At 40.1% G+C, this 26,104-nt stretch overlaps 1 protein-coding gene across 2 annotated transcripts in view; it reads left to right on the forward strand.

Moving 5' to 3' along the window:
* The window catches only part of FAM135B (family with sequence similarity 135 member B), a 192,872-nt gene that overhangs the window by 158,635 nt on the left and 8,133 nt on the right, over positions 1-26,104 (forward strand). For both annotated transcript variants that reach the window (XR_009742414.1, XM_061447680.1), the window contains exons 8-15: positions 6,131-6,284; positions 8,955-9,004; positions 12,719-12,874; positions 14,975-15,048; positions 19,224-19,378; positions 20,414-22,481; positions 24,190-24,356; positions 25,863-25,954. Coding sequence is in view for 1 of the 2 variants with exons in the window: in XM_061447680.1 (XP_061303664.1) it covers positions 6,131-6,284; positions 8,955-9,004; positions 12,719-12,874; positions 14,975-15,048; positions 19,224-19,378; positions 20,414-22,481; positions 24,190-24,356; positions 25,863-25,954 (2,916 nt within the window). In the remaining variant the exon portion in view is untranslated. The remainder of the gene's footprint in view (positions 1-6,130; positions 6,285-8,954; positions 9,005-12,718; positions 12,875-14,974; positions 15,049-19,223; positions 19,379-20,413; positions 22,482-24,189; positions 24,357-25,862; positions 25,955-26,104) is intronic.

Below are 26,104 nucleotides of genomic sequence, written 5' to 3' on the forward strand. Positions count from 1 at the left end.
AGTGCATCCTAATCCAATATATCTGTTTATCTTGCAATTTTGGTTCTAGGATTCACTTTGTTTGATGGAAGGTACTTCATTTTCTCAATTTTTCCTAATTGTTTCTCCCATAAGCATGTTGTCTTCCCATTATACTGGAAGAATGTGAATATATGAGCTGGCTTATGTGGTTGTCAACAATCCCTCAAGAAAGTTCTGTGTTCATACATCTGCTGCTGTCAGATAAACAGAGAGATGTACTGGTCTTCTGCCAGACAGAATCAAGGTTTGCCTATTACATGTAGAGCACAATCTTTCTGTTAGATAAATATTTTAAATCCCTTTTCTTTCTTGAGTGCCCATTTTTACCACACCTTTACACATTAAATGTCTTGGGGACTTTTCCTTGTCTTTCAAAGAAGGCTAAATTCAGCCACCATTTAGAAAAGTCTCTGGGAGCACTTGCAGAGTGACACACACACAGGCAGCATGATTGAATATGCATTGTTTACTGAGGAAACAAGGCTAAGAAGAAACAGTATGTCACCACAGAATGACATCCACAAGTTGGCCACTGTGGAATTCCGTATCTTTGAACTGTCTGGCACAGGGATCTAGAATTTATTTTCTATTGCTGAGTGAATTAATGAAGGGGAATTGGTTTGGTTTTTTTCCATAGCTGGATGGAAATGTAAATATACATATATAGATTCATGTAGGCATACATATAGGTATATATATATTGTTGTTTGATTTGTTTTGTTTTTTTTTTCTTATTAGGCATTCTCATTGAAAATACTTAAATTTGAATCCTCAGGGTTCTTTTATCCCTTTGGATTTCATGTCATTTCTGCCATAGGAACTATTTTGGGGCATAGTTATATTGTAAGCTCTTTAAGACAAAGAGAATTTCTGGCATGTTCCAGTTTCAGAAAAAGAAATGTGGTAAGAATTTCCTCTTCTCCAATCAGTGGCACCCCCTGCTCAAGCTGTATATTGTACTTTTTACCTTCACAACATCAATTTTATTAAAAAGGATATATCATATCTCCCTCAACATTTATAGCCATGTGTGGCCCTTCACATAAAAAGGGGATATCTATGGGTCTACTATTGGTTTCTCAGCAAAAAATGAAAAACAAAATTAGAGGAAGAAGAGAAGCATTGGATGGTTGGTTGGTTGATTGGGTTTTTAAGCTAACACTTTGCTAGTATAAATGTTTGTGAAACAACAAGCATAGGATAACTGGCATAATATGAGCTGTGTGACATCACTCCTGGGTCACTTCCAGGTTTGCTTTTTGTTCCTTTAATTATGAAATAGAAATACCTCTCTTTGTCGTTTGTGTTCCTACACATGTGAAAGAGTATTCTGCTTGTATCCTTTAGTCATATCCCTAACTATAAAAAATTGTTATCTTTTAATCCTCTTTCATTTTTTGAAATATGATAATAAAGTGTTAACAGTAACGCGGTAACTCAAGCTAATTTCATTTCCAACCACCAAATTACAGGGATTCTCTTATCTTAGAAAACAGTCTACAAAGTAGGGATGAAGAATCTCCTTGTCAGTGAGTTTGAAGCTATAAAAAAATTTATATATTAGGTGACCAATACAAGCATGCAGACAAATGAGCAGACACTGTGCTCTCAGAAACTGCATTCATCTTGGGATGCTGAGATTTATTCCTCTGTTTGAAGCAGATGTCTAGATCTTTGCCAGAAGTAGGAAAGGTAGGCTAGTTCTATCTGCTAATGAAATACTGCTGGAGACTGCAAAACTTGTCTATTTAGTCTGGAATAGCTTTTTAGCATCTTAAAATTCTTGACAAGCAATTTGAATTTCAATCTGAATTGTGAAATGCTGTTTTGAGTTAATGTAAAGGATCTAATTTACCAACTGTTAGTGCTATTGTTGAGCATTGCACATAGTTAACATAGCTTGTGATATTACTTTAATGCAAAACAAATACAAGCAACTTACTGTATATTACAAAGCGTAAAATCCAGTTGGTGGCATTTGATATTAGATGGATTTAGTACACTGGAAAAGATCTTCACAAATTGTTCTCTGAATTTGTGTAATGAATTGGCATGAACCTTCTTTAATGCATGTTTGCTTTTCTCAAGTAATTTTCTTTTCTCTTGTTATAAAGGAAAAGTACATTTATAAAGCAATACACTCTAATCATAGGAGAAATCTGTTGACTGAAAAGAGCATTACACAGGAAACCTATTCATTTAAAAGACTGATTTATTTAAATTTATTCCGCAGGGATATTGTCAAGAATGTTTATTTTGTTTGAGGCTGTTGATTTGTAGGCTATTTTACTTGGATGGGTAAATGTAGCAGTAGAACATCTTAAATGTCAGATGGACAAGGGACAGTGACAGCCTGATGTTGTTATCTAGATTTTGAGAACATGATCTGTTTGAACTGAAGCCTTTACATTTCCAAAACTCTAGGTAGTTGTTTTTATCTAGCATTTGACTAGGTTTTTCCTTATATCATCCCTCCTCAATAAACTGTGAAACAGAGATATTAAGGCTATATGTACGTAATTCTTCATGACGGCCTACAAACATATCTTAAGTGATGTTTCCTACAGACATAGTGTGTACACGTAGGCGCTCACATGACACTTAGGAAAATTAGTTTCTCTGTTTCAACATCAAAAACAAGGAACGATGAAGTATTCTCCATTTACTCAGTTTCTGAGGTGAGCAGCTCTGGTGCCAAAATGATCTGCAGAAAAAAGTGTGGTGCACAGGAGGTTTCCTGGAGTAAGGAAATCTCAGGGAGAACCAAGAGACCTGCCAGGAACCTGCATCTTGCCGACACTGTCTGAGACCTGTCACTAAGGCAAGCAGTCCCACTTTGCACAGAAGAGTGTTGTAACTCAACCAGAGAGCAAAGCTATCTACTCAGCAGGAGGCCAAGTCCTCTCTAAGCTTTGCACCCACCATGACTGATGCAGTACCCAAGCAGAACCCCAGTGGGAACACTCTCCCACCTGGTGCCAGGCTGCAGGGTGAGCTTTGCTCTTGTGCTGCAGCAGATTAATTCCTGGCTCTGAGCCTTGTCTCACTGGCAGAATTTGGGGCTTCTGATCATGGGTAGGTCTACACGACACCAGACCTGTGGTGACAGATGGGTTACACCTGCCTCAAAGGCAAAAAAAGGATCTTTGTGTAGGAGAGCATGAGCAGGGCTCATGGAAAGATATTTAAACTAAGTTTGAAGGGGGAAAGAGGTAAATCAGACTCACTAGAAATAAGATGAACTTAAAAGTCTCTTGCAACCTAAATGATTCTATGATTCTACTTTCAGTATAATACATTCAGTTTAATGACTTACTGCTGGTTTGTGGACCACAGCAAAAGAACATTATCTATAGAAGATCAGACAAGGTACAATCTTATCATCCTCCCTATCTCCAGCTTTTCAAATCTTGCACTCATGGGACTAGTTCAGTTTCCGAAGTTGGTAAAGCTTTTCCTTCTCTTGAGGTCACCAGTTGTAGGTTTTGGTAATACGACTATATTTCTACCAGTAACTTGCTCAACATAAAAAGGAATCTCATTGCTCAGCTCATCGGATGGGTCCTGGAAAACAATCTCATTTTGTGGCTGATGGGACAGCTTTATTTCTTTTCATTTGGGATCTATACAGCTGCTATGCTTTCAATTATTACAGGAAAAAATATTCTTAATGTAAATCATTGCAGAGACTCCAGTTATCAGCACTGTTTGCAGTTCTTTGCATTGTTTTCCTGGCTGCCTCTTTTTCTATTGTGTCCTGGCTTTCTTGAACTATTTTGCCTCTGATGTTGGCACAATGGAAGTCATACTTTTCTCTCATGTCACTACCGTTAGCTTCTGTGCTGTCATCCATCTTTGCTATTAGAGTTCCTTCAGATGGTAAGTCTTGAAGTGAGTATTTGTCAGACATTCATTTGCTTCCAAAATCTTCAGAAGTAGAAAAGGGCAAAAGCCAGAGATACAGTCTACTGTTACAAGCGATCTTGCAGAAGGAGATCAGTGCAGATATATTTTACAGCTCTCATAGAAAAATCTGTCAATCTACAAACTAATGAGATTAAAATAACAGTAGACCAAAAGAATTAACTCAAAAAGGTCATGAGAATCCTTTCAAAAGAAGGTAATGTGTACTTTTACAATGGGTATTACAAGGTCAGGGAAGCCATCATGTTTTATGCAAGCTGTCAGCTTCAATATGAACTTTTCTTTTAATAAGAGTTTTGTCTTAACCAGAAGTTAAACAGCATCTGTGCTCCTCATACAGGAAACTCAGAGAGCTGAGCAATTTGTAGCTGTTTAACAGGTCACAGCCACTGCTGTAGTGGCTGGGACTGCTAGCTTTATGGCAGTGTTTTTCCTTAGAATATCATATACTGTGTTGCTGAACTAGATTTGTTAGCATTGTAGTCTGAATCCTTGTTTCAGGCTATAGGCTAGGAAATAGATGACCCCCTAAATAACTGCATAGAAGATTCAATTGAAATAGTCAATGTGGAAGGTTTCAATATTCAGGCCATCTCAAAGAAAGATATTTGTTGACATTTCTAAGCTTACTGAACAGTGATGGATGAGTTGATTTAGCTGCAGTAGTTTATAATAAAATCATCTGACAGATGCCTGGCCTGCTGGGGTCCTTGCAGATGAGGATGCACAAACCTTAGTTCACATTAGCTTAAACTGTCCCTGAAGTGGGTTTAATAATTGCAGTTATGTCCTACTCTGCATCCTGCATGTGTGTGACAAGTTTCAGAAGAAACAGCCCTGTAACCGCAGTAGTGCCTTTAAATTACTGAAGGACCAGAGATTTGGAGCTTGGCATCTTTTTTTCTGTAACTCTCACTTTACACCTTGACAAGATGATTTTTCAGATTAGTATGGATGTTCCCTTCAAACAAGGTTTCAAAGTCAGTTGCCATTTCATAGAGTTTCATCAGAATGCTTCAGCTTAATGATACAACTTCTTACTCAGTGAGTGGCATGGCTTGGACTGCACCTGTTTGGTGCAGCCTTGAATGGTGGCTTTGCAGTGCTGTTTCTCTCATACAGTGGTATACTCGAAGCGCCTTTCTTTTGCAGATATTCCTCCCAAAGATATGGGACAGGAAGAGAAATTTGACTTGTCTTTTATGATTGTACTTGGTCCTGATTCAATGGGTCTACAGTGTAGAACAGGTAGTCAGTTGTATTATTTTTCCTTCACAATTAATTGAAAGAAGTGGCCCCAGTTCAGTTCCTTGATTTTAGATGTCCACATTCAAAGAACTTGAGACTCTCCATGAAACCCTGGGCAGAAAAGATGACTTAATAAATAGTTCTATTTTAAATCTGAGCAGTGCAAATTTCAAATACAAGTAATTTATATGAGAAGTGGTTTATGACAGAATTGAAACATTTGATGTATGGTGCTCTAATGCAATCTCGGCTTATGTTCTAAATGTAAATGTGTTGTTTGGGGAATTTTTGTATTAAACATGCTGTGATCTGTCCAATTACATCTCCTCCCACAAGAGATACAATAATCCAGAGACTGATTCTGGAATACAAAGTGGCTCATATTTGTTGACAGGGCATGCATCCACATTTTTTTCACTAATACGCATAACAAAGCATACGACAATACCATCACGCTACAACCTGTGCAAAAGGGGATAAGAGGATATGAGGAAAAATAAAAGCTAATCTAACCATCTTTGTAGTTCTTTCCACCCCATGTGCTATAGCAGAGGGGGTCTGTTTTGCCCAGCACTCTCTACATTGTTGGGAGCCATTGGCTCCACAGTGGGACATGTGTGAAGGACAGAGATGGACTTCTGTGTTATACTGTTTGGGATGAGGATCTTTTTAAATGTGACAGTATTGCTGTGAGCTAATAGTTTTGGTATGGCTTGGACAAATGTGTCTGTTGAATGAGATACTACTACGATTACGCACCTAGATGGTTAGGTGGCTGGGAGGTAGGGGGATGGTTAAAATCTCTCTTCGGTGCCAACTGCTTGATTAGAAATGAAAGGCTTGCCCACAACTAAAATTTTGTGGAAGCCCCTAGGATAAATGGAGACGATGAATTTTAACCCCTGTATTTTATTTTCTTGATACTTTTGTTACACAGGGCAGCTTTTATGTCCCATCTGAAAACTGTATGCAGCATGCATACAAATGGCATAAAGACCTCTGTCTTCTGCTCTTGAATGCTCAAAGAGGACTTCATATGTATTACACCCTCATAATGAAAGAGATTCCTGATTTACCACAGCTGAAGTTGGGTAAGTGAACAGACACTTAAATTCACTGAATATTTTAGTGCTGCATTTTCAATACCCAATTTAATTTAATATAGCAAAATTCTGGGGCTGTTCAGAGATTTTAGAGGACTTTTATCCCCGTTTTCTGATTCATATTTATTTTGGCACACTGTTAAAGATGACTGTCTTCTCAGCTTATGCAAATCGTTGTATAGGATGTAGTCTGATTTCTAGAGGGTGAATTGTTGATACATTTGATGAGAGGTGAACTGTTTTGATACATTTCTCAAAATACTTGCCTTTCAGTGATTTCTGGCCTCAGTTGCTTCCAGTTCTGAATTGCCATGAAATCTGGGGAAGACTTTTGCGTATTTATTTCTCTTGAGCAAACATTTTTCAAAAACTGAGAAGAGAAATCTGAAAGGTGATATGAGTGTTTCTGAAACATACTCCCTCATTTACAATTTGCAGTATATTTCTTCCTTGCCAATTGCGTAATTGCAACTTGTTCTTTAAAATGATTCTGCTTTTTTTCCCAATTCTATTATTTAATAGATTTTTCTGGGTTTTGCAGAAGCTTTTTTTTTTTTTGGCTGGTCAAGCTTGTTAAGTCCAACGTGCAAGTGCTGGCTGGCTGGATTTGCAGGATGAAGCCCTGTAATTTGTGTTTAGTCATGTTTGCAGTTACAGCATGAGTGCTTGTGTAAATGAGATGCATCCCTGACTAATTCCTGCTCTCCCACCTGTTTCTTTCAATTCAAGGAATGTGGCTCATGGTTTCACATCTGCCGGTTTCTGTCTTTGTATTTCTGTGTACAGGTTTTGAAGTTATCAGTTTGTTATGTTGCAGAGGTAATTCTGTTAGGAGAGCTCACTGCATTGGCCAGCAGACATAGAAACAGAGCAAAAAACACTCTTCAGTTTCATTGTATAGTGCTTGTATACAAGAACTAACAGCGATAATACATTATGCTTTACAGACTTATAGGCTTGATAGCTCCTATTTTCCACTTCACATCTTGTTCCCCAACATATATTTCCCTTCAAGATAGCCTAAAATTTATAGGGTGGGAAGATACTGTGTTCTTCAATCCAGCTATGAGAGGAAAAAAATACAGTTTTTTATTTGCAATTTATGAGTCACAAGACAGAATCCAACATGCAGCAGAACTCATGCTTCAGGCATCTTGGTTATCAGACAGATATAATAGATGATTTGTGTCTCACCTGGACACACTTTGAGGTTGAGAGATGGCAGAATATGTATGGTTGCTACACCACAACTCAAGAACTACCCCAGAACACATATTGGCTTTCTAAATGCAATTAGCTTGATTTTCAAATGACTACTGGTACTGAAGCAGGCACTTAATTTGCAAAGGTACTTGTTGTAAGACATGCGAATTCCCTAAATATCTCTTGAGCGGGGTACTTTTTGCATCATTTTACTCACAGTCTGAAAATTTACTGGAGATATGGATTTAAGGCTAAATTCTTTGAGGCCTGTTGTAAAACTTATCAAAATCATGGGGTGTAAGATTCACCCAGTATGATGAATATGAAGCAGATTTTTATATCTTTCTCCTTACAGTCACTAGAGAGAAACAGATCCATTTAGGGCACTTAAATATCTTTTTGGACAAGTACTGCTTTCTACCTTGGGATGGCATGAACTGCACTTTGTACTTGCTCATTTTTGTCCACTGACCAGGGGGAAACTGTAAATGACTCATTTGGTTGTAAACGTCTATATTGGCCATATTAATCTCATCATAGATTTCTAAAGATAGTTAAAATAAATCCAGGATTATAAATCTCTGCAGAGTTTCTTAATCCTTTTTTTTTTTTTTTTTAGCTCCTTGAGTAGCATCTTAAAAAAAATAATAGCCTAGCTTAGACATTATAAGTGGAATAACTGTTTCCCAGGTTTACCAGCTAAGGATGGGTCTTTTCAAGGCTTTATCCATCTCACTCTGTCCTTTCTCATTCCTTATTACTATTTAAGAAGAGCCATTTGGGGACTGGCCAGTTTGTTTGCTCTGCTTTGCTTCTTTGCAGATATATCGTTAGAAAGTTCCACATTGCAAAATCAAGCTGCCGAAGTTGGAGAGTTGATTTGTGTCCTCCTTTGCCTCAGAGTCTGCGGTGCATTTAAAGTGAAGTGTCCCTGTGAAGGATTCTCTCGGGACTACATCAAAGCACTGCTGTTTGCTGTAGGGGTGGAGAGGTGTTTTGCACTCTGCAAGGCAGTACACAGATGCCCAATCTTTTACTAGTCAGACATCTGCTATCACTTGCACAGTCTTGTGTAGAAGAATAGGGAAAACTTTCTTGCACATCGTCTGCAATGGTGAGACTTTGCATTCAGTACTGGACTTTTCCATAAATACCAAAAGCTAACAAACTTCTAGTAAAAGAGAGGATAGACAATGAAAAGCTGAATTCTGTTGGCTTTGTCCTGATAACAGCATTCCAGAGCTTCTGCAGGTTTAGTAGTCCAGGATACATGAACAAAAGTTGTGCCCGAATCTGTACCAGGATGAGGTGGGTTATGGAGTGTCCCCATCCAAATTTTTCTGTGGGGGGAGAATATAGAATTACCTATTTTTCACATGAAATAAAGGGCAGAGCATTAGCATTTCACATCTACTGTTCTTAACCCTGATTTTTTTCTTTATGTTTTTTCCCTAGAGGAGTTATCTGTGGAAGAGACGTTATCTCAGCTTTGTACGGAGTTGCAGGTATTTTCTTCAGCAGAATCTGCCCATACATTTTTCAGTGTCATTTTTTAAGCGCACTGAGACAGCCCAGTCATGTACCAGAGCAAGGAGAAAAGGAATTTGGTTCCATTTGTTCAAGTTTGTTGAATATTTCTCTTCTACCAACAATTTCACATAATTTGTATTACTCACAAGATGTTTCTGTCACTTTTAACAAGTCACCAGCTGGATTGCTTTAACATCCTTCAGTGAGCCTAGCCCTGAGATTCAGATATGCAGAAAAAAAATATTTGGGGGTAGGCTGCAATTGCAGCTTTTCTGCTGACAAGAGAAAAGATACTTTGCCAAGTTATACAGACATATCTCTTAAAATAAAAATTCCTGAATGTGTCAAAGGGCTCATGGGAGGAAAAAAAAGTAATTTCGGCACAGAAGTATTAGAACTACTTTCTTTAACTTGTTTCCGCTATGCTTACTTCAGGTGAGACACTGACAAGTCATCAAGGGTGCCAGAAAGAAATGCAAGTGCTAGCTGATCACTGGGGAAAATGCTTTATAATCAGAGATTTAATAGATTTGATTTACTTGGTCTGTTAGCAGGAGGAGCAGCATAGGGAAGAATGACAAAATAACAATCAATTAACAGAGGGAAGCTGAAGCCGAACCAGACTGGACGTACGTTCACACTCCAGTTATGAACAGTGGGCTGATGTTTGTTAGTCATGGGTGAAAAATGTTTGAAATGGTAAATTTCTTAATTTTAAGTCATCTTGACTTAGATACTTTTGGAAGAAAGCTGATTTTATATAAATTTAATTTAGAGAAACATAGGTTATTTGGCTCAGGTTTACTAGATTTTGAAGCTCAAATGCTATAGGTCAGACAATACAATCTAGAGTCTCCTTTGGACTTATTTTCAGTGAGTCTGGGGAGGTCCAAATGGGCTTGGCATAGATCAGAAAATGCCAGCATTAATTTCACTGTTTTCTAACTTCTGTTCCATTCTTGCTCTTCCCAAAAACTTATTGACTTTATCTGCATGGCGATATTAGTAAAGCCAGACTACTTTGTTGTTTTCAAGCTGATGGGAACAGCATAGCAACAGATAGGTGAACACAACAGCTAGAAGAGCCGATTCTCTGGGATGTTCTAAAGCCTCTTGTTTTTCTCTACGCTGTGAAAATGTTTTCCCTTAGCATCCTGGAATGACAGATTTCTATTCATCTATGCATAATTTGATTATAAAGACAGCGATTTCAAGGAGACATGTGTTGAGACCTTCTACAATGTTGGTGGGACATACTTGCAGCTTTGACCGTTGCTGCAGTAAAAGCACTGAAGTCGTATGTACCTCCATATGGTGTAGAGATTAGTATTGGCAATGCTCTCCCAGTATTTTGCCTCTAGGAGTATGTGAGCTGAAACCATTTCTTTTCAGCAGAACATATGAAAAATAGTAATTTATAAAGAAAATGTTATTAAAAACCACAGAGACATAAGCCTGTGGGGTTAGTCTTTACTGTGCTACCAGAAGCAGGTCCATTTTAAAAATCAAGTACAAACAGAAGGAAAAAACCTGAGTTTAACCTGCCATAGCTTTGTATTCAACTCACGAACACAGAAGATAGTCAATCCAGGAGAAAGTGGAAGGGAACTATTTTTTTAATTGTGATTGATTTGTGAATAAAGAAGAAAAATAACTACTCAAAAGAAACCCTGTTGATCCGGTTTACACGACAGCATTGTTAAAGCCAGACTGCCCTGAGTGAGGCTTTAAAAGTGCAGTCACAGGTAACAGCCCAGCAGCAGGTATGTGAATGGAGTAGCCAGAATCACATTTGGTGATCTTTTTAACTGCTGGCTTTTCCTTTGAGGAACCGAGTCCCTGGCATTTGACTTAAATCAATAGCGTTGTTAAGCTCTTGTCATGTGTGTGGCAGCACAGTCACACACTTAGAAGAAGGCATCACTGGTTTAATGGGAGGTGTCCCTGCCCATAGCAGGGGGGTTGGAACTAGATTATCTTAAGGTCCTTTCCGACCCTAACGAGTCTATGATTCCTTCCTTCCTTCCTTCCTTCCTTCCTTCCTTCCTTCCTTCCTTCCTTCCTTCCTTCCTTCCTTCCTTCCTTCCTTCCTTCCTTCCTTCCTTCCTTCCTTCCTTCCTTCCTTCCTTCCTTCCTTCCTTCCTTCCTTCCTTCCTTCCTTCCTTCCTTCCTTCCTTCCTTCCTTCCTTCCTTCCTTCCTTCCTTCCTTCCTTCCTTCCTTCCTTCCTTCCTTCCTTCCTTCCTTCCTTCCCTCCCTCCCTCCCTCCCTCCCTCCTTCCTTCCTTCCTTCCTTCCTTCCTTCCTCCCTTCCTCCCTTCCTCCCTTCCTTCCTCCCTTCCTCCCTTCCTTCCTCTCCTTCCCTTTTTCAAAACTAGGAAAATAGCCATATACACCTGTTCCTAATATTGCTTACATGAATGATGCATCTTCTTTGAAGCCTTTTTTTCCAGTTTATGACATAAGAGATGGCTTACTGACTAAATAAAAAAAAAATAAAATAAAAAGATGGCATACATAATATAAAATTGGTGCAATAAATAAAGTAGTGCCTTGACTCTGAAAAGACAAATGTTTGGGCAGGATCTTTTGTCTCCCAGTAATATCCCCCTGATTTTTCCAGTACTTGAACAGGTACTGGAGATTGTGCCATTTTTGGAGAAGTCATTAAAGCAGAATAGCACCCAAACAAGGTAAACTCAGTGACAATATCTGCATTATCCACACACACATTTTCTCTGTTTCTCTCTCTCTCACACAGATAATTTGCTTTTAGCCATGGCTTAGTTTGCAGGGTCACCAACCGACCTGCATAATAAAATCTGAAAAATAAGCAGGCTTGCAGCTAGACTGCAGTCCTAACCAAAGAAAGATGTTGCCAAGAAGAGATAAGTGATTCCTCTGATGCTATTTAGGGAGTATTTCTGGTAGTATTACCAGGTTCATAGAAGCAGGTGAAACCCCAGGAACAGACGAAGCTCAGTTCTGTATTTTTTTTTTTTGTGCCAAAACATGAGGGTAAAATGTCTGTCTCATGTTAAAGAAATTGTGAAACCAGGGAGATGGATATGAAGGGACTTTGCTTCTGATAGGTACTTCCTGAGCTGCAGAGCTGTAGCAGAGAATTGCAGCCTAGATCTTGATGTTACAGAGAGCTCCAGCATGTCCTGGTGTGCGAGTGAAGCAGCAGCAGACTCTGGGATGTCTGTTTTCATCATGTGTTGAGGACACAGTGTTTTGGTTTGGGGTTTGTTCATTGCCCCCAAATCACCAATCTGGTATCCTAGTCTGACATGGGTGAGAAAGCTTTTGCTAGCAGAAAGCGGATGTGCTATGGTTTATTTCAGAGCATCCAGCACCATCTGGTGGATAATTTGGAACCCACTTTATTTGAGTTTCTTTTCCCTAATTACTACAACTGCAGTAAAATCTCCACAAACATTGAGGCTGTTCCTACTTCTTGCACTCCAGTTGTGTAGATGAGACCCTTTGCACTAAAATATATGGCTTTTAAAGAGTAAAAGCAAAAGTCTCACCAGCTTTATTTGGGGTAAAATAACTGAAAACGGTCACTTTAATAATAATTTTAAATCAAGAGGCATTTTTTTGTTGTTTTCCTCAAAGGAAAACATGCAAACTGGTTTTCCTTCATGACACTGTCTTGATCTCAAAATGTCCTTTCTCTCCTCCAGCTGCTGAGCAATCCAGAGAAGATAGCAGAACAGATAAGCAAGGACCTCGCCTGGCTTTGCTCCCACCTCCTGGCCCTGTGGACCCAGTTCCTGGAGGTGGCAACGCTCCATCCAGAAGTCACAGCTTATCTGACTCAGGAACATCACATGCTAAGGGTAATGTTAAGAAGTTTAAAGCAAGTTCAATAATGGTAACCTCCTAATAAATGTGACTGATTTATCTGGATATAAATTTCCAATACATTTCTGCCAATAATGGGTATTTTCTTGAAATGGGGTGAGCAGGGCAAGAGGTGAAGCCCAGGATTTGAAATTACAGATTTCAATTTCTGAAATGAAGGCTATTGATTTTATGGTACTCATGAGCCTGTATAAAATGATTGCACTTGGAACATCAGAATCAGACATGGAACAAGAGGTGTGTGGGAAGAGGTAGGTATTGCCTGTACTTGCTGTATACACATATATTATAAACGTTTGTTTTAAAAAACACAAGCATCACAAAGACAAATAACCAAAAAGATGATTTTACCTCAACTTCTTTCACAAAACTACCATGAGGTATATAAATTTGTTCTCTTCGCTATGCGTATGTATAATATATATGTAACTAGTTCTTGCCTTTCTCTTAGTAATATGCACACAACAAAATATTAATATTGTCCATGTAGAAACTGCTTCTTGTGCTTGATAATAAAGGCACAAAACTACTCATCTTTCAAGCTGACTTTGTCAGATCAGTTTATCTAATTAGTTCAGCAAGTACAGTGTCTTCTATTAGGACATTCTTGGTTATTGACCAGACATCAGTTCAGGACATCATTATGAGCTGAACTCATAATGTGATCTAAACATTAGAGTTGAGACAGACAGAAAAGAGTAGGACTCACCTTATTTAAATTTAGGAGTCCACGGTGTAGATATTGATATCTCAGTTTATGATCTGGTTCCTGTCAAAGTCAGTTGAGGTCCATTTGCTCTCCAGAGTGACCAGAACAACTCTCCAGTTGTTCTCCCCAGGAACATGGTTTAGCTTGCAAAAAGAAGGCATAAAATTCACGAGGAGGTGACTGAGGGGCTGATCCTAAGACTCCACTGTTTAGTTTGACCAGGTCATCCTCAACCCTGAGGGGACATGAGCAGCTGTCAGTCAAAGGACCCAACTCTGTATGCTCCCAGCCCCAGCAAGGTGAATCCTGCCTGTGGTTGATGCCAACTCCCTGCATAACCTTTAGCAAATTACATATTTTTGTGTGCTTCACTTCCCCCCCATACAAACTCCACATAATTACACTTTCCCATGTCTGGAAAACAGTTTGAGAGCCCCAGATGAAAAGTCATACTATAATAACCAGTATTTTTGAAGGGATGTTGGTCCTTTTATGAGAAAGGCTGTTCATTAAAGCACAGCTGGGATTTAGGGGGGTGCTGAGATGCTCTGACATATGTTTTTCACTGACATTTTCTGACGCTGTAACTGAGGTCACTTTTGCAAATATTATTAATAACGTACGGGCTGCAGTTTAATATCTTAGTACATTTGATGGCATATTATGCTTGATTCATTTAAACTCAAAGCTTATTCCAGGGCAGATAGCAGCACTGATTTTTTATAGCTTATTTCATACTCTGTGCTCTGCCAGCCACTTCAAAGCTGTGGCTTTTTTATAATTGATTATCCAACACTAAACAGACCTAATGTCCATGAAGAGATTCAAAGAGCTCTCAACGTAAGTATCATGACATTGGCAGGTGTGTTTCTACCATGGTAAGGCTTATACTCCTCTGGCTGATATATAAGCCTTGCTTTACTTCTTGGGTACCACTGTGGATGTATTCATAGAAGAGGTGACCAATTACAAATTATTCTAATTTAATAATTCATTCTGCTACTGCTATATGCTATGCACAGTGGGGAAGAGAAATCTTCCTTCTCTACTTTAAGAGTACAAGGGAATATGGTAAGTTTAACAGCTTTTAGAAAAGTAGAAGATGAATGTAAGCAAATCTCGATTTACTGTGAAGGGATACTTGTTCCCTCCCAGCAAAATATGCAACAACACTAGCAGCTTTGGGCTAGACTGGGAAAGGGAAGCAGAACTGAGCTCTTTGTTTTTTTTCTGTCACCAGAGTGACATAACACAGATAGAGGATACTAAGGAATCATGTCCTGACAGTCACTGCTTTGTTATTAGCCTGAGTGTACTCCTCACCTTCCAGCAGATCTTAAGTTTAACTTGTGTGTTTCTTCCTCAGGTGAGGAGATTCTCAGAAGCCTTCTTCTACACTGAGCATGAGAAGCTTGCTGTGCTCACATTTCAGGAAGGCCTGTAAGTAACCCACTAACCTTCACCTGTCACTGCAACATCTGAAAATGTAGTTTAAAACATTTTATGATCAAGACTGAGGTCTTTTTCTGCTGGACATGGAGGAGTTTGGTTTGAGAGAAGTCACAGGTTCTGTTCTACATCCATATTGTAAAGCCATTGAAATCAGTGTAAAAAGTAAGTAAGTGACTGCGATCAGACCCCAGAAATTATTATTTTCAAGATTCCTATATTCTAGAAAAATGATGCAGGAGATCATAGAATCATAGAATACTAAGGGTTGGAAAGGAGCTTAAGATGATTCAGTTCCAACTCCCCTGCCGTGGGCAGGGGCATCTCACACTAGGCCATGTTGCTCAAGGCTCTGTCCAACCTGGCCTTGAACACCACCAGGGATGAAGCATTCACAATTTCCTTGGGCAACCCATTCCAGTGCCTCACCACTCTCACAGTAAAGAAGTTCTTCCTTGTATCTAACCTGAACTTCCCCTGTTTCAGTTTAAACCCATCACCCCTTGCCCTATTGCTACAGTCCCTGATGAAGAGTCCCCCTCTCCCCACATCTTTTCTCAGCCACAGCTGGATGCATTTCTCTTCAAAGTGCATCTTCATGAATACCACCAGCCTCAGGGCAGGCAGATGTATTTTTTTATATCTTTCTTCACTTAACTTCTTAAACTCCTTATACTAGATCCATTACTGATACTTTTAATGGGAAATAACTGCTGGCAAGCAATAAAACCTTAACACTTAAGAATTTGCATTTCACCATCCTAATAAACATTTTAGGAGGTAGGTAGACATGGATTTCTTTTGATATTTACCCCAGCCTTACTTTCTATAGCAGAAAAGACTTTTAAATGCAGACAGAAGCAATAAGCAGCCAGTGCAAAACTGTGGATGGTCACTAGATGCAACAGTGGAGGACAGGAATGGGGAATACCATCACATTAGCTGGAGGAACCTTGAGAGTGATGGGAGTTCAGGGCTGATAATTGACTGAGAATCAACAATGAAAAGCAGTCCTGGAAAACAAACGTTGCACTAGGCTCCGTCCAGAAAAACATGCTCTAAAACAATGGCAAGGTAAGTATTTCCTTCTGCTTGGCACTTCTTGCTTGTAACCAAGCTGGACAGTATGAGGAGTCAGTTTTAAAGCTACACCAGGGCAAGTGGAGAACATGGATAATATTCAGCACCTGACCCCGGAAGGCAGAGTTCAAAAATGCTCAGATTGGAATTTCTGAGTAATGAAGGACGTCCACACTGTTTGTGCATTGAAACAGCCTGTCACCATGGGGAGACCACAGCATTGCCAGTATGGAAACACATCTTTCAGAAGGGGTTTTAAGGCCATGACATCAGGTCCTGTTGCAGTGATGAGGCTTAAGTGAGACATCTGCTTCTGATGTAGTGCAAAGAAGGAAACTACTTTCTCAGAGCTGTCACTAGGGACTTAAGATCTGATTCAATGTTGATGGAAAGGGCCATGACTTCATTAGTGTATGGGTTGTATGTGCCTACCTTGTTCTGCCAAATTAGAACAGCACCATGGCTGCAAGGGCCCAGCTGTGCTCACTTAGTCCTCCCATGTCAGGTTTTAAGTGAGCGATGTACAAGGGAAAACCCATGTCAAGATCCTGGGGTGAGGGCACAGATACTCATCGCTCCATTCAAGCAAACATAACCCTGCACAGGAGGAAGCCTAATTGCATGAAGTGTTTTTATTTCTGCAGGCAGCCAGAGAGCTAACCATTCCTGCAGATAAACATATTTTTTCCTCAGTGATTATCAAGGAGACTGAGTAAAAAAAGAATAAAGGAGTTTACAGACTTTTAAAGTAGATCTATGTAGTAAATTCAGCCTATACAGGCCTCATGGCATAGTCATGTTCTCGTTTTGACTTTGCTAGATGATGAAATGGGTTGCCCACGGAAGTTGTGAATGCCCCATCCCTGGCAGTGCTCAAGGCCAGGCTGGATAGGGTTTTGGGTGACATGGTCTAGTGTGAGGCATCCCTGCCCATGGGAGGGGGTTGCAACTGGATGATCTTAAGGTCCTTTCCAACCCAAACTATTCTATGATTCTATGTATTGGAAAAACAGTCTTGGCTGCTGGAGTGTTATCAATGTTGGGGGTTGCAATAGGGAGCATTAATTGGTTTCATACAGTAAAGTGAGATCAGGTCTCAGCATTCTGGTGCTGTACAACCACCTCAAACAGTAACAGGTTTTATTCCCCTGGTTGTTTTTTCATTCTTACCAGTCAAGACCCTTGTTTTTGCTTCCTGTGCTGTTGTTGTGAGCTTTTTATCAGGCCATGCACCTCCATGCCTGGCAGCATTTGACTGCTTAGACAGATGAGGACACCATTTTTAATAGGATGGGTATCACACAGGGTGGGAGCTTCTAGCAGATGACTTACCCTTCCAATATTTTACAGGGGAAAAAAATAGATTGTCACACCTTTTAATATCAAATATTCATCTTTTGTGTCAGTTTGGTTTTGAAACAAGTTTAGTTTATTATTTTTAGATGTGGTCTTTAATAAAATGCTGATGTTGTTAATGAATGTGTCAGAGAGAACTTATTATGCTGCCGAGAGTTAATTCTAAACACCTAGGTGTTGCTGCAGGCAAGAATGAGCAGTTAGCTGTCTGTGACTCCTCTCTGAGTCATGTGTTAACAACCAATGACTTGTTTATCTTTGAGGAAAAAATAACTAGCCTACAGGTATAAGCAAATGATAAACAGCAACAATTACGTTCTGAAGTTGATGTGCTGGTCTGAATAAGCTATTTGTGTCTGGACACAGGAATATTCCACTCTGGCATGAATTACAAACCTGCTGTTTGAGTTTTGCTTCATAATGTAAAGCGTGATTTTTCCAGTTCACTGCCATATGATGATTACCTGCTTTTTGCTAATGTTAATTGGAAATATTGCCACTGTGCTGTCCTATGGGATCTGTGCAGAACTGCTTTCAGCTGATCATCTAAGAGAAGCTTGCTGCCTTCCTCTGTTTCTTAGTGTAAACAGATTAATTCATTAAAGAATCAACACAAATAAACAAACTTTGTATTTTATGTTTTCTCCATTATTTGAGGATGATGCTTACATAGAAAAGCTCATAAGTAAAATTACTGTATTTATTATAGCTGAAGCCACATTCATGTGCCAGTTGAATGTCACATTCACTGATGAAAACCAGGTAGCATTTCACATGGCCTGAAAGATGAAGACAGTTATTCTAATTCTGCCCACAGGCAGTGGCTGACCTAGAATCATAGAATCATAGAAAGGTTTGGCTTGGAAAGGACCTTAAGATGATCCAGTTCCAACCCCCTGCCATGGGCAGGGACATCTCACCCTAGAACATGTCCCCCAAGGCTCTGTCCAACCTGGCCTTGAACACTGCCAGAGATGGAGCATTCACCACTTCTTCAGGCAGCCTGTTCCAGTGCCGCACCACCCTTACAGTAAAGAACTTCTTCCTTATATCCAGTCTAAACTTCCCCTGTTTAAGTTGAAAGCTATTACCCTTTGTCCTGTCGCTACAGTCCCTGCTAAAGAGTCCATCTCTGGTATCCTTGTAGGCCCACTTCAGATGTTGGAAGGCTGCTATGAGGTCTCCACATAACCTTCTGATGTATCTTAGCTCTTCTGAATGCACACATATATGAGATATCACAGTGAGTCCTCTGAGAACTAATATACATAAAACTGAGGTCCTGCCATGCATCCTTCTTGGCCTTGTTCCTTCCTGTACTGCTCAACCAAATCTTTGATTCTGGCTTTTAAAACTCTTGCCACAGCTGGAAGAGATACACTGGAAAGCCAGCTGAGGGATCCGGTCTCATCTGCAGTGACCCCCAGGAGGACAGCAATAAGTTATGGTAGTTAAAAGGAGCCTGTGGCAGCAGCAGCTGGAACAAGGGTTTTGCAGTGTGCAAGTTGTAGGTATTTCTAACTCAGAGATCTGAACTGAAATCAACTCATGGGAAATCTCCTAGGAGCACCAGGTACCCCTCATCATGCCACACTGCCGCCTCTCCTGTTAAACACGCTGCCTCTGTTCTCTAACCACACACCCAGCTTTGCTGCCAGGCTTTCAGGAGTGATGGGGAAATAGAACAGTAACTACTCAAACACTCAATTTCTTCCCTACTTTGTTCCCAGGATTCAAAGTCACAGTCAGATTTCTACAGAAATTCGTAATTCAGAGTACTTCACCAGCATGCCCCCGCTTCCAGCAGAATGCCTTGACATAGATGGGGACTGGAACACGCTCCCAGTTATCTTTGAAGATAGGTACATGGATATGCCTTGCAAAGGTGAGTGAAACACCACAGAGAGACAGGTTGAGCTGAGGGAGGTTCACTCCCCCAGGTCAAGGTAAGCTATTTTACACCCCTTGGGCTGAATCTGGCTTGGATGAGACTATGATCTGCTATGTAATATGGCTGAATTCTTCTGTTTCGCCTAGAGCCAGAGTATTTCTTGTAGCTTCATGTATTTCACCTTCAAAATAAGCTGCTTAGTTACAAGAGCTGGAGGCAAAATGTAGAAAGAAAAATCTTTCAGATTTTTGTTACAGTACAAACTTAAAGGAAAACCACCAGTGTGAATTTCATCCCCAGTGTGACATCTAGTGGCAAGAAAACTCAGAATAAACGCCCCAGATCTCGGCAGAAAGCCCATGCTGCCTCTGAAAGGCAGCATTGCTTTCAAAAATACTTCCCCTTGAGCAGCCAAATCAGATTCTTAATTAACAAATTATTTAGTTCTTCAGATTTGTAGTAAAGCCTCATAGCCCTTCATTTCCTTTTCTTTTTACTCCACTATTAAGATGAGCAAGGAAGCAATATGTATAATATTATAGGTACCATATTCTAGTAAATCGGAACTGTGGTCCAAAATTTCCACTCTTCTAGAGTTCCTCGACTGCCTAAATTTTGGCAATGCCCATTACAGATATTTAAACTATTAAACCAAATATTAATGTCACTCATAAGCAAGAGCTGTAATATGACCAATGTCATATGACAGCAGGAATACAAAGAAACATCAGCTTTGTTTCACTTGCATACACTGTAAAAACTAACAGGTTAGACGCAGTTATACTAAGGAAAGTATATTTTATTCATGTTGTTTTCTTTTGCTTAACTATAATAGTTTAGTGAGGATAATTCTGGTTAAGTGAACTCTTTTTGCACTTGTAATATGTGTGTAATGTATGTATAATTTATATAATATAACTATACATACTTTTTTAGGCCTTACAATAACTTTTCAAAGTCCCACATCACCTTAGGGTAATTTGTTGTGCTCTTGCAGGTATTACTTTACTTTTTGTTTCTTTCTTTCAGATCAGAATCTGGAAGTTTTCCCAGATTTTGAGGTTCCTGCAAACACTCGAATAGATGTAACAGATGACAATGAGGATTTTGCATCAAATGATGCCACTGCGGTAATGAAAGGAGACTTTGGGAATGGTCCTCTGCTTATACACACAGATAGGATAAATGGGAATCCCTCGTGCATATACAGTGGTACTGAAGGTGCTGCACATACAACTAAGAGTTTAAACCAGCACTCCACATCTCAGGTATGTACAGTGAACAAAGAAGGCCAAAGGAAACCTGAAAATATTTTTGCTTCAAGTCAGGAAACTACTTCTGATTCAGAGCCAGGCAATACAGAATGCACAGCAGATGACTTTAAATCACCTGAGGAAGCTTTATTAAAACACAACAGACTTGCAGTGGATGTTACCTGTGGAGATACAAACCCTAGCAATAAGGATTCCCACAAAAGTGAGCCTGTGTTAATCGTCAGTGCTCAGCCTGAGTGCGGAGCATGTGGAACTGATGGCTTGGAAGAGATGCCTGAAATACATAAACCAGATGAACCTAGGCATCCTGAGAATGATTTCACTTCATCTGAGCTTGCACTGAATGAACTAACCAGTCTTGAAAAAACAGGAGATCCAGACCCCAAGGCTTTGCTCCCTGTTTTAAAAGCTTTGCCCACACACAGCTTTGAAGTGAAATTGTTCACGAAGGAACAACGAGGTGAGGAGTGTGAAGAATTCACCCTTATGTCAGGGGTCATAAAAAGATCCTCCTCTATAATATCAGATTCAGGTATTGAAAGTGAACCGAGTTCAGTGGCATGGTCTGATGCTCGTAGCCGGGCACTAGAGCTGCCCAGTGATAGAGAGATCCTGCACCACTTGGTACGGAGACACGTCATTCACAGAAACTCCCTGGAGGGTGGCCACACGGAAAGCAATACCAGCTTGCCCAGTGGGATCCAAGCATCACTCACATCCATCAGCTCTTTGCCCTTTGAGGAAGAGGAGAGAGAAGTGGAGCTTACCAAACTGACAAAATCTGTCTCAGCTCCTCAGATCAGTAGCCCAGAAGAGCCTGCGGAAGAGGTAGATATATCCAAACACAGTGAAGCAACCTCAGAAGAGTCAGGAGGAAACTCAAAAAGTTGCATAAAAATAGAGGGTGGAGATGGAAAATTAATCGTGGACTTTTCTGAGTGTAAAATCCTCACTGGAAGTGAGCAACCAAGAGGCTCCCGAAACCCCTCTATCAAACACAGTAGCAGTAACACTGAGTTACAAGGGGAGGAGGAGAAGGAAGGTTTTCCAGAGACTCTTTGTAGTTTGGAAAATGTAGGACCACCCATTTGTCCAAAGCAGCTCCAAGATAATATCTCTGAGTGCCAGTCACTGGAGAGCAATGGTGAGTGCAGCCTAAAAACAGCCAGGGCTTGCAATTACTTGGACAAAAATACAGATAAGTTTGATGGATGCACTGAGGATCCAAAGGACAAACTTAAGCTGGACAGTTTAGAAATACAACAAGACTTTTACTCCAATAGCAGAACTCCAGGAGAGGAGGGTCTTTCCCGAAGCATAAAGCTGGTACCAGATTTTTGCTATCGAGTTCCAGCTCCTTCCGAGACCTCAACTGAATTTGGCTCAACGCAAGGAGAGTGTGGTAGCTCTCTAGCTGATGAGAGCTCAGCAGTGTATGCAGAAATGCAAGGGTTACAAGAAATTGAGCTCAACGACTCACCTGCCTCAGCAAACGCTGCTGCAGGATCCTACCAGGATGAGTATCCTCAGGAGCCCAACAGCCAAGAGCATAAACTTGTTGCTAATGGCACTGGGTTTCATCCAGCGACAACGGAAGGAGTAGCCCTGGAAAGTAGGAAGACTGTTGATGTGGTTAACTTGTCCGTCTCTTGCACAGCCACGTGTCTTCCCTTTTCTTCTGTGCTCAAAGAGACCCCTGCTATGGTCGGCTTCTCTGCAAAGCAGTCTGTGTTCCCCATCACACGCCAGCCCCTGGGCTCCTTTGGAGTTGTCTCTTCAAATTCAGATGAGATGGATGAAGAGACGAATGAAAGGATGATGAAGTAAGAATGTCTAATTAATTTCTTCATTAGTGTTACTGTAACATCAAGAGAACCTGACAAACTTCAGGGCTCTAATGCAGTAAAGTATACTGTAAGCTTGCATTCAAAGACAGTTGCTGCCTGAGGAACACAGTATAAATAATCCAAATAGACAAAAGTTTCATACAGAATAAATAATCTAAATAGACAGGAAAGATGAAAACACAGAGAGACCAAGATTGTAAAAGATATTAGGTCCTTAATCCTTATGAAAAAGAGTGGGATTTAGGTGTCTAAATAATCCTTAAGATCTGGCCCTCCTTCATGAAGTCAAGGTTACCCAGCCTGGAGTATTGGTCCCAGGTAGTTAGTTCACTATGGCAGTGCTGTAGCTCTTCTATTTTGCTTAAATAATTGCAGTTATTAGCTAAACTATGAAACAGGAGCAGCAGCAAGTAGGGTCTTAGCTGCAGGTTCTAGAAAATGGGATTACTTGCATCCTGGGTAGCTGGAGAAGAACCTTTTTGGGGTGTTTTTTTCTTGCTTCATTGTCTATGCCAAATTTGCCACATTGTGGCTCACAGTGACCCATTCCACAGACTGACATACTAGCACATGTATACTTCTGTTATATTTTGGTGTCTTTGCTGTGCTGAGGCAAAACAGTAGCATGGGAATTTCTCAAGCTGCCCAAAGTGTTGGCTCTCTGCATGTGCATTCATTTGTGACCCAGGGGTTTATTTCAATTTGTTTGAAAGCATCTTGAAGCTTGTTTTATAGACCCTGCTGTATGTCCTGCTTAATCTAAGCATAAAATTTGGTCTTTCTTTGTGAAGCAAAATATTTAAGCATGTGTTCATGCACATGAATCCAGGGCCTCCGGGTCCAAGGCCCATTTTTTCATTCTTTCATACCTTTAAAGTTGGTTAGGTTGCTGTAAGTAATTGCTTCCCATTATATCAAGTGACCTTAAGCTGTCCCCAGACTTTAAAGATTTATATCTCCTAACCTGGTCCATCCAGTTTTCTTCATAATTCTACACTTATGTTGTGATTATTGATTCCTAAAAGCTCTGGATAAGTTCTGCTAAGTCAAAAAGCCACTGAGGAGGTTGGCATCTTCAGCCAACAGAATGCTTTTAGGGTGAATTCATATGTCGAATTTCCAACTTTTAGTGGGAAAGGGGCTAGGTTCATTCTCTCAACACTTGCATTGCTTTTCCTCTTAGCTACTAAATGGTTTCAAAAGAACCCAAAACCAAACCAAAATATCTACCATATGAAGTGCATCCCTTAACTGCACAGCCTGAGGAATGGGAAGAACACCTTCCACGTGCTTATAAATGCATCTGATGTTAGCAAAATCATGCATTTTGCATTTCAACATCTATAAGACTGATGATATTGTTAAGATGCTAATTCTGTGTCTTAGTCTCAGTGTTATGGGCCACCAGTAAATTATTTGTTGCAAATCCTTCATTCCTCTGGAAGGTGTGGGGTGTTAACCCGCTTTAGCTATTCCCAATATGCATGTAGCCCAGTCACTCAGAAACAGATTTTTTTCACTGCATGCTGATTTCTCTCAATCAGAACAGACAAGAAATAGTATCCAGGTCTCTACTTGAAGGCTGAAAACATAACTTCTTGCTAATAGCAGCCTCCTTGTTTCTAATTGAAAGGTTTGTTGTTAAACACCCAGTTCTGCTGTGATTAATTAATGTATTCTCCAGTTTCTATCAGGCCAAAGAAAAATTTAAAAAAGAGATGAAGATTGAAGGATTTCTGTACAGTGACGTATCTGTACTAGCTTCTGATATCCCATATTTCCCACCAGAGGAAGAGGAAGAAAATTTGGAAGATGGAATTCATCTGGTTGTCTGTGTCCATGGATTGGATGGTAAGGCCAGGAGGAGCTGTTGTAAAGGGCAAGTGTTCAGCAAGCTTGAAAGAATGGAGAGTCCAAGGAAATTATGTATCCTAGCTAAGTATTTAGTCCTTATTGTGTCATTCAGTCTATTGTAATAAAGGATCTAGGGGAATATAAAATACTTATTCTAAGGAATGAGTGCTGAAACTTTCTTTGTTGCTGTTTAAACAGAAATCCTCACAAAAGTACATTGGTTCTTCTGTAAGCAAGAGGAGTGCATTTCAGTAACTTTTCTTTCCACAGCTGCTTGTTTTGCAGTATGTCACCAGGATAAAAACACTATTTAAACACTGTTACAGGGTAAATAGTGGCCAGCTTTCCATAGTGAGAGAATAAAAACATTATTCACTGCAGAGGAAGCATGACCTGGAATTTTTTTATATCTATGCTTTCTAAGCAGAAAACAGAGATGTTATATGAATCTTCTCTTGACAAATTACTGGTATCAATGGGAAAGGTGTAGATATTAACCTTGAAACTACAGAGAAGGAGGGGTAAAAAATGCCAGACATTCTTGCAAAGGTGGGAAACAAACATTGGCTGGCTTGAGCAAGGACAATCTGCTATTCGATATCTCTGTGACAGTAACGTCCTCCTCACAAGGTGAAGGTACCCCTTTTCCAGTAAAACATTTCAGAAGTCTTCAGAATTTCCTAGTATGAAATGGGGCATCCCCCAAAATATTAGGAGCCTTACAGTATTTTAGCATTGCCTTCAATTGCGAATATTGAAAGACAGGCTCCTCTGCCTCTGATGGTACAGCTCCATACCCAAGCACGTGTGCCAAGGCCCCTGGTAGGGCTGAAGTGTCCCCTGGGAGCCTCACCAGCTGTGAAAGTGGAAAGGCAGACCTCAGCACTTTGTCTTACCTCTGCTGTTCAGCAAATAGAGGACAGAGTATTTTTATTCTGGGCCTGATGTTCTCCCTTTCTTCCCCACTATTTACTCAACATTCATCATGGACTGTAGGGATAGGACAAGGGGCAATGAGTTTAAACTTAAACAGGGGAAGTTCAGGTTAGACATAAGGAAGAAGTTCTTTACTGTGAGGGCGGTGAGGCACTGGAACAGGTTGCCCAAAGAAGTGGTAAATGCTCCATCCTTGTCAGTGTTCAAGGCCAGGTTACACAGAACCTTAGGAGACATGTTCTAGCATGAGGCAACCCTGTACATGGCAGAGGGGTTGAAATTAGATGATCTTAAGGTCCTTTCCAACCCAAACCTTTATATGATTCTATGATTTATGCAGTCCCCAGTAGCAGGGAGGTGAGGTCCAGCCCCACCTGCGCAGGCTGTTGGTATTCTTGCTTTCCAGCTGTTACAATGCATGATCTTATGGTGTAGTGAGGTGTTTTAGCAGTACTTGGCAAGAGCTCCCTGGTGTCAGGGTTTATAGGAAGATGAATGTGTTAAATTGACTCTATATTAGTTATTTTTCTGTTGAATTACATCTTATAAAGCACAATTTATTTTTAGGTAACAGTGCAGATCTGCGGCTGGTAAAGACTTTTATAGAACTGGGACTCCCTGGTGGAAAACTGGACTTCCTAATGTCAGAAAGAAATCAGGTATTACAGAGCTAATTTCCATCTTTATATCTGCTACAAGCCATTGACACTGCTGAAACAGGACCTTCAGCAAAGTCTTTTCACCAGCTGAATGAAACAAAAGCACTGGAGAATTCAGGGAATTCTATTTAGTACTTAGTGCAAAAGCCT

The sequence above is a fragment of the Pezoporus flaviventris genome, unplaced genomic scaffold (genome assembly GCF_033815535.1).
Source record: "Pezoporus flaviventris isolate CSIRO_AGI_PZ_B2104156 unplaced genomic scaffold, CSIRO_AGI_Pfla_v1 ptg000007l, whole genome shotgun sequence".
Classification (NCBI taxonomy): Eukaryota; Metazoa; Chordata; class Aves; order Psittaciformes; family Psittacidae; genus Pezoporus; species Pezoporus flaviventris.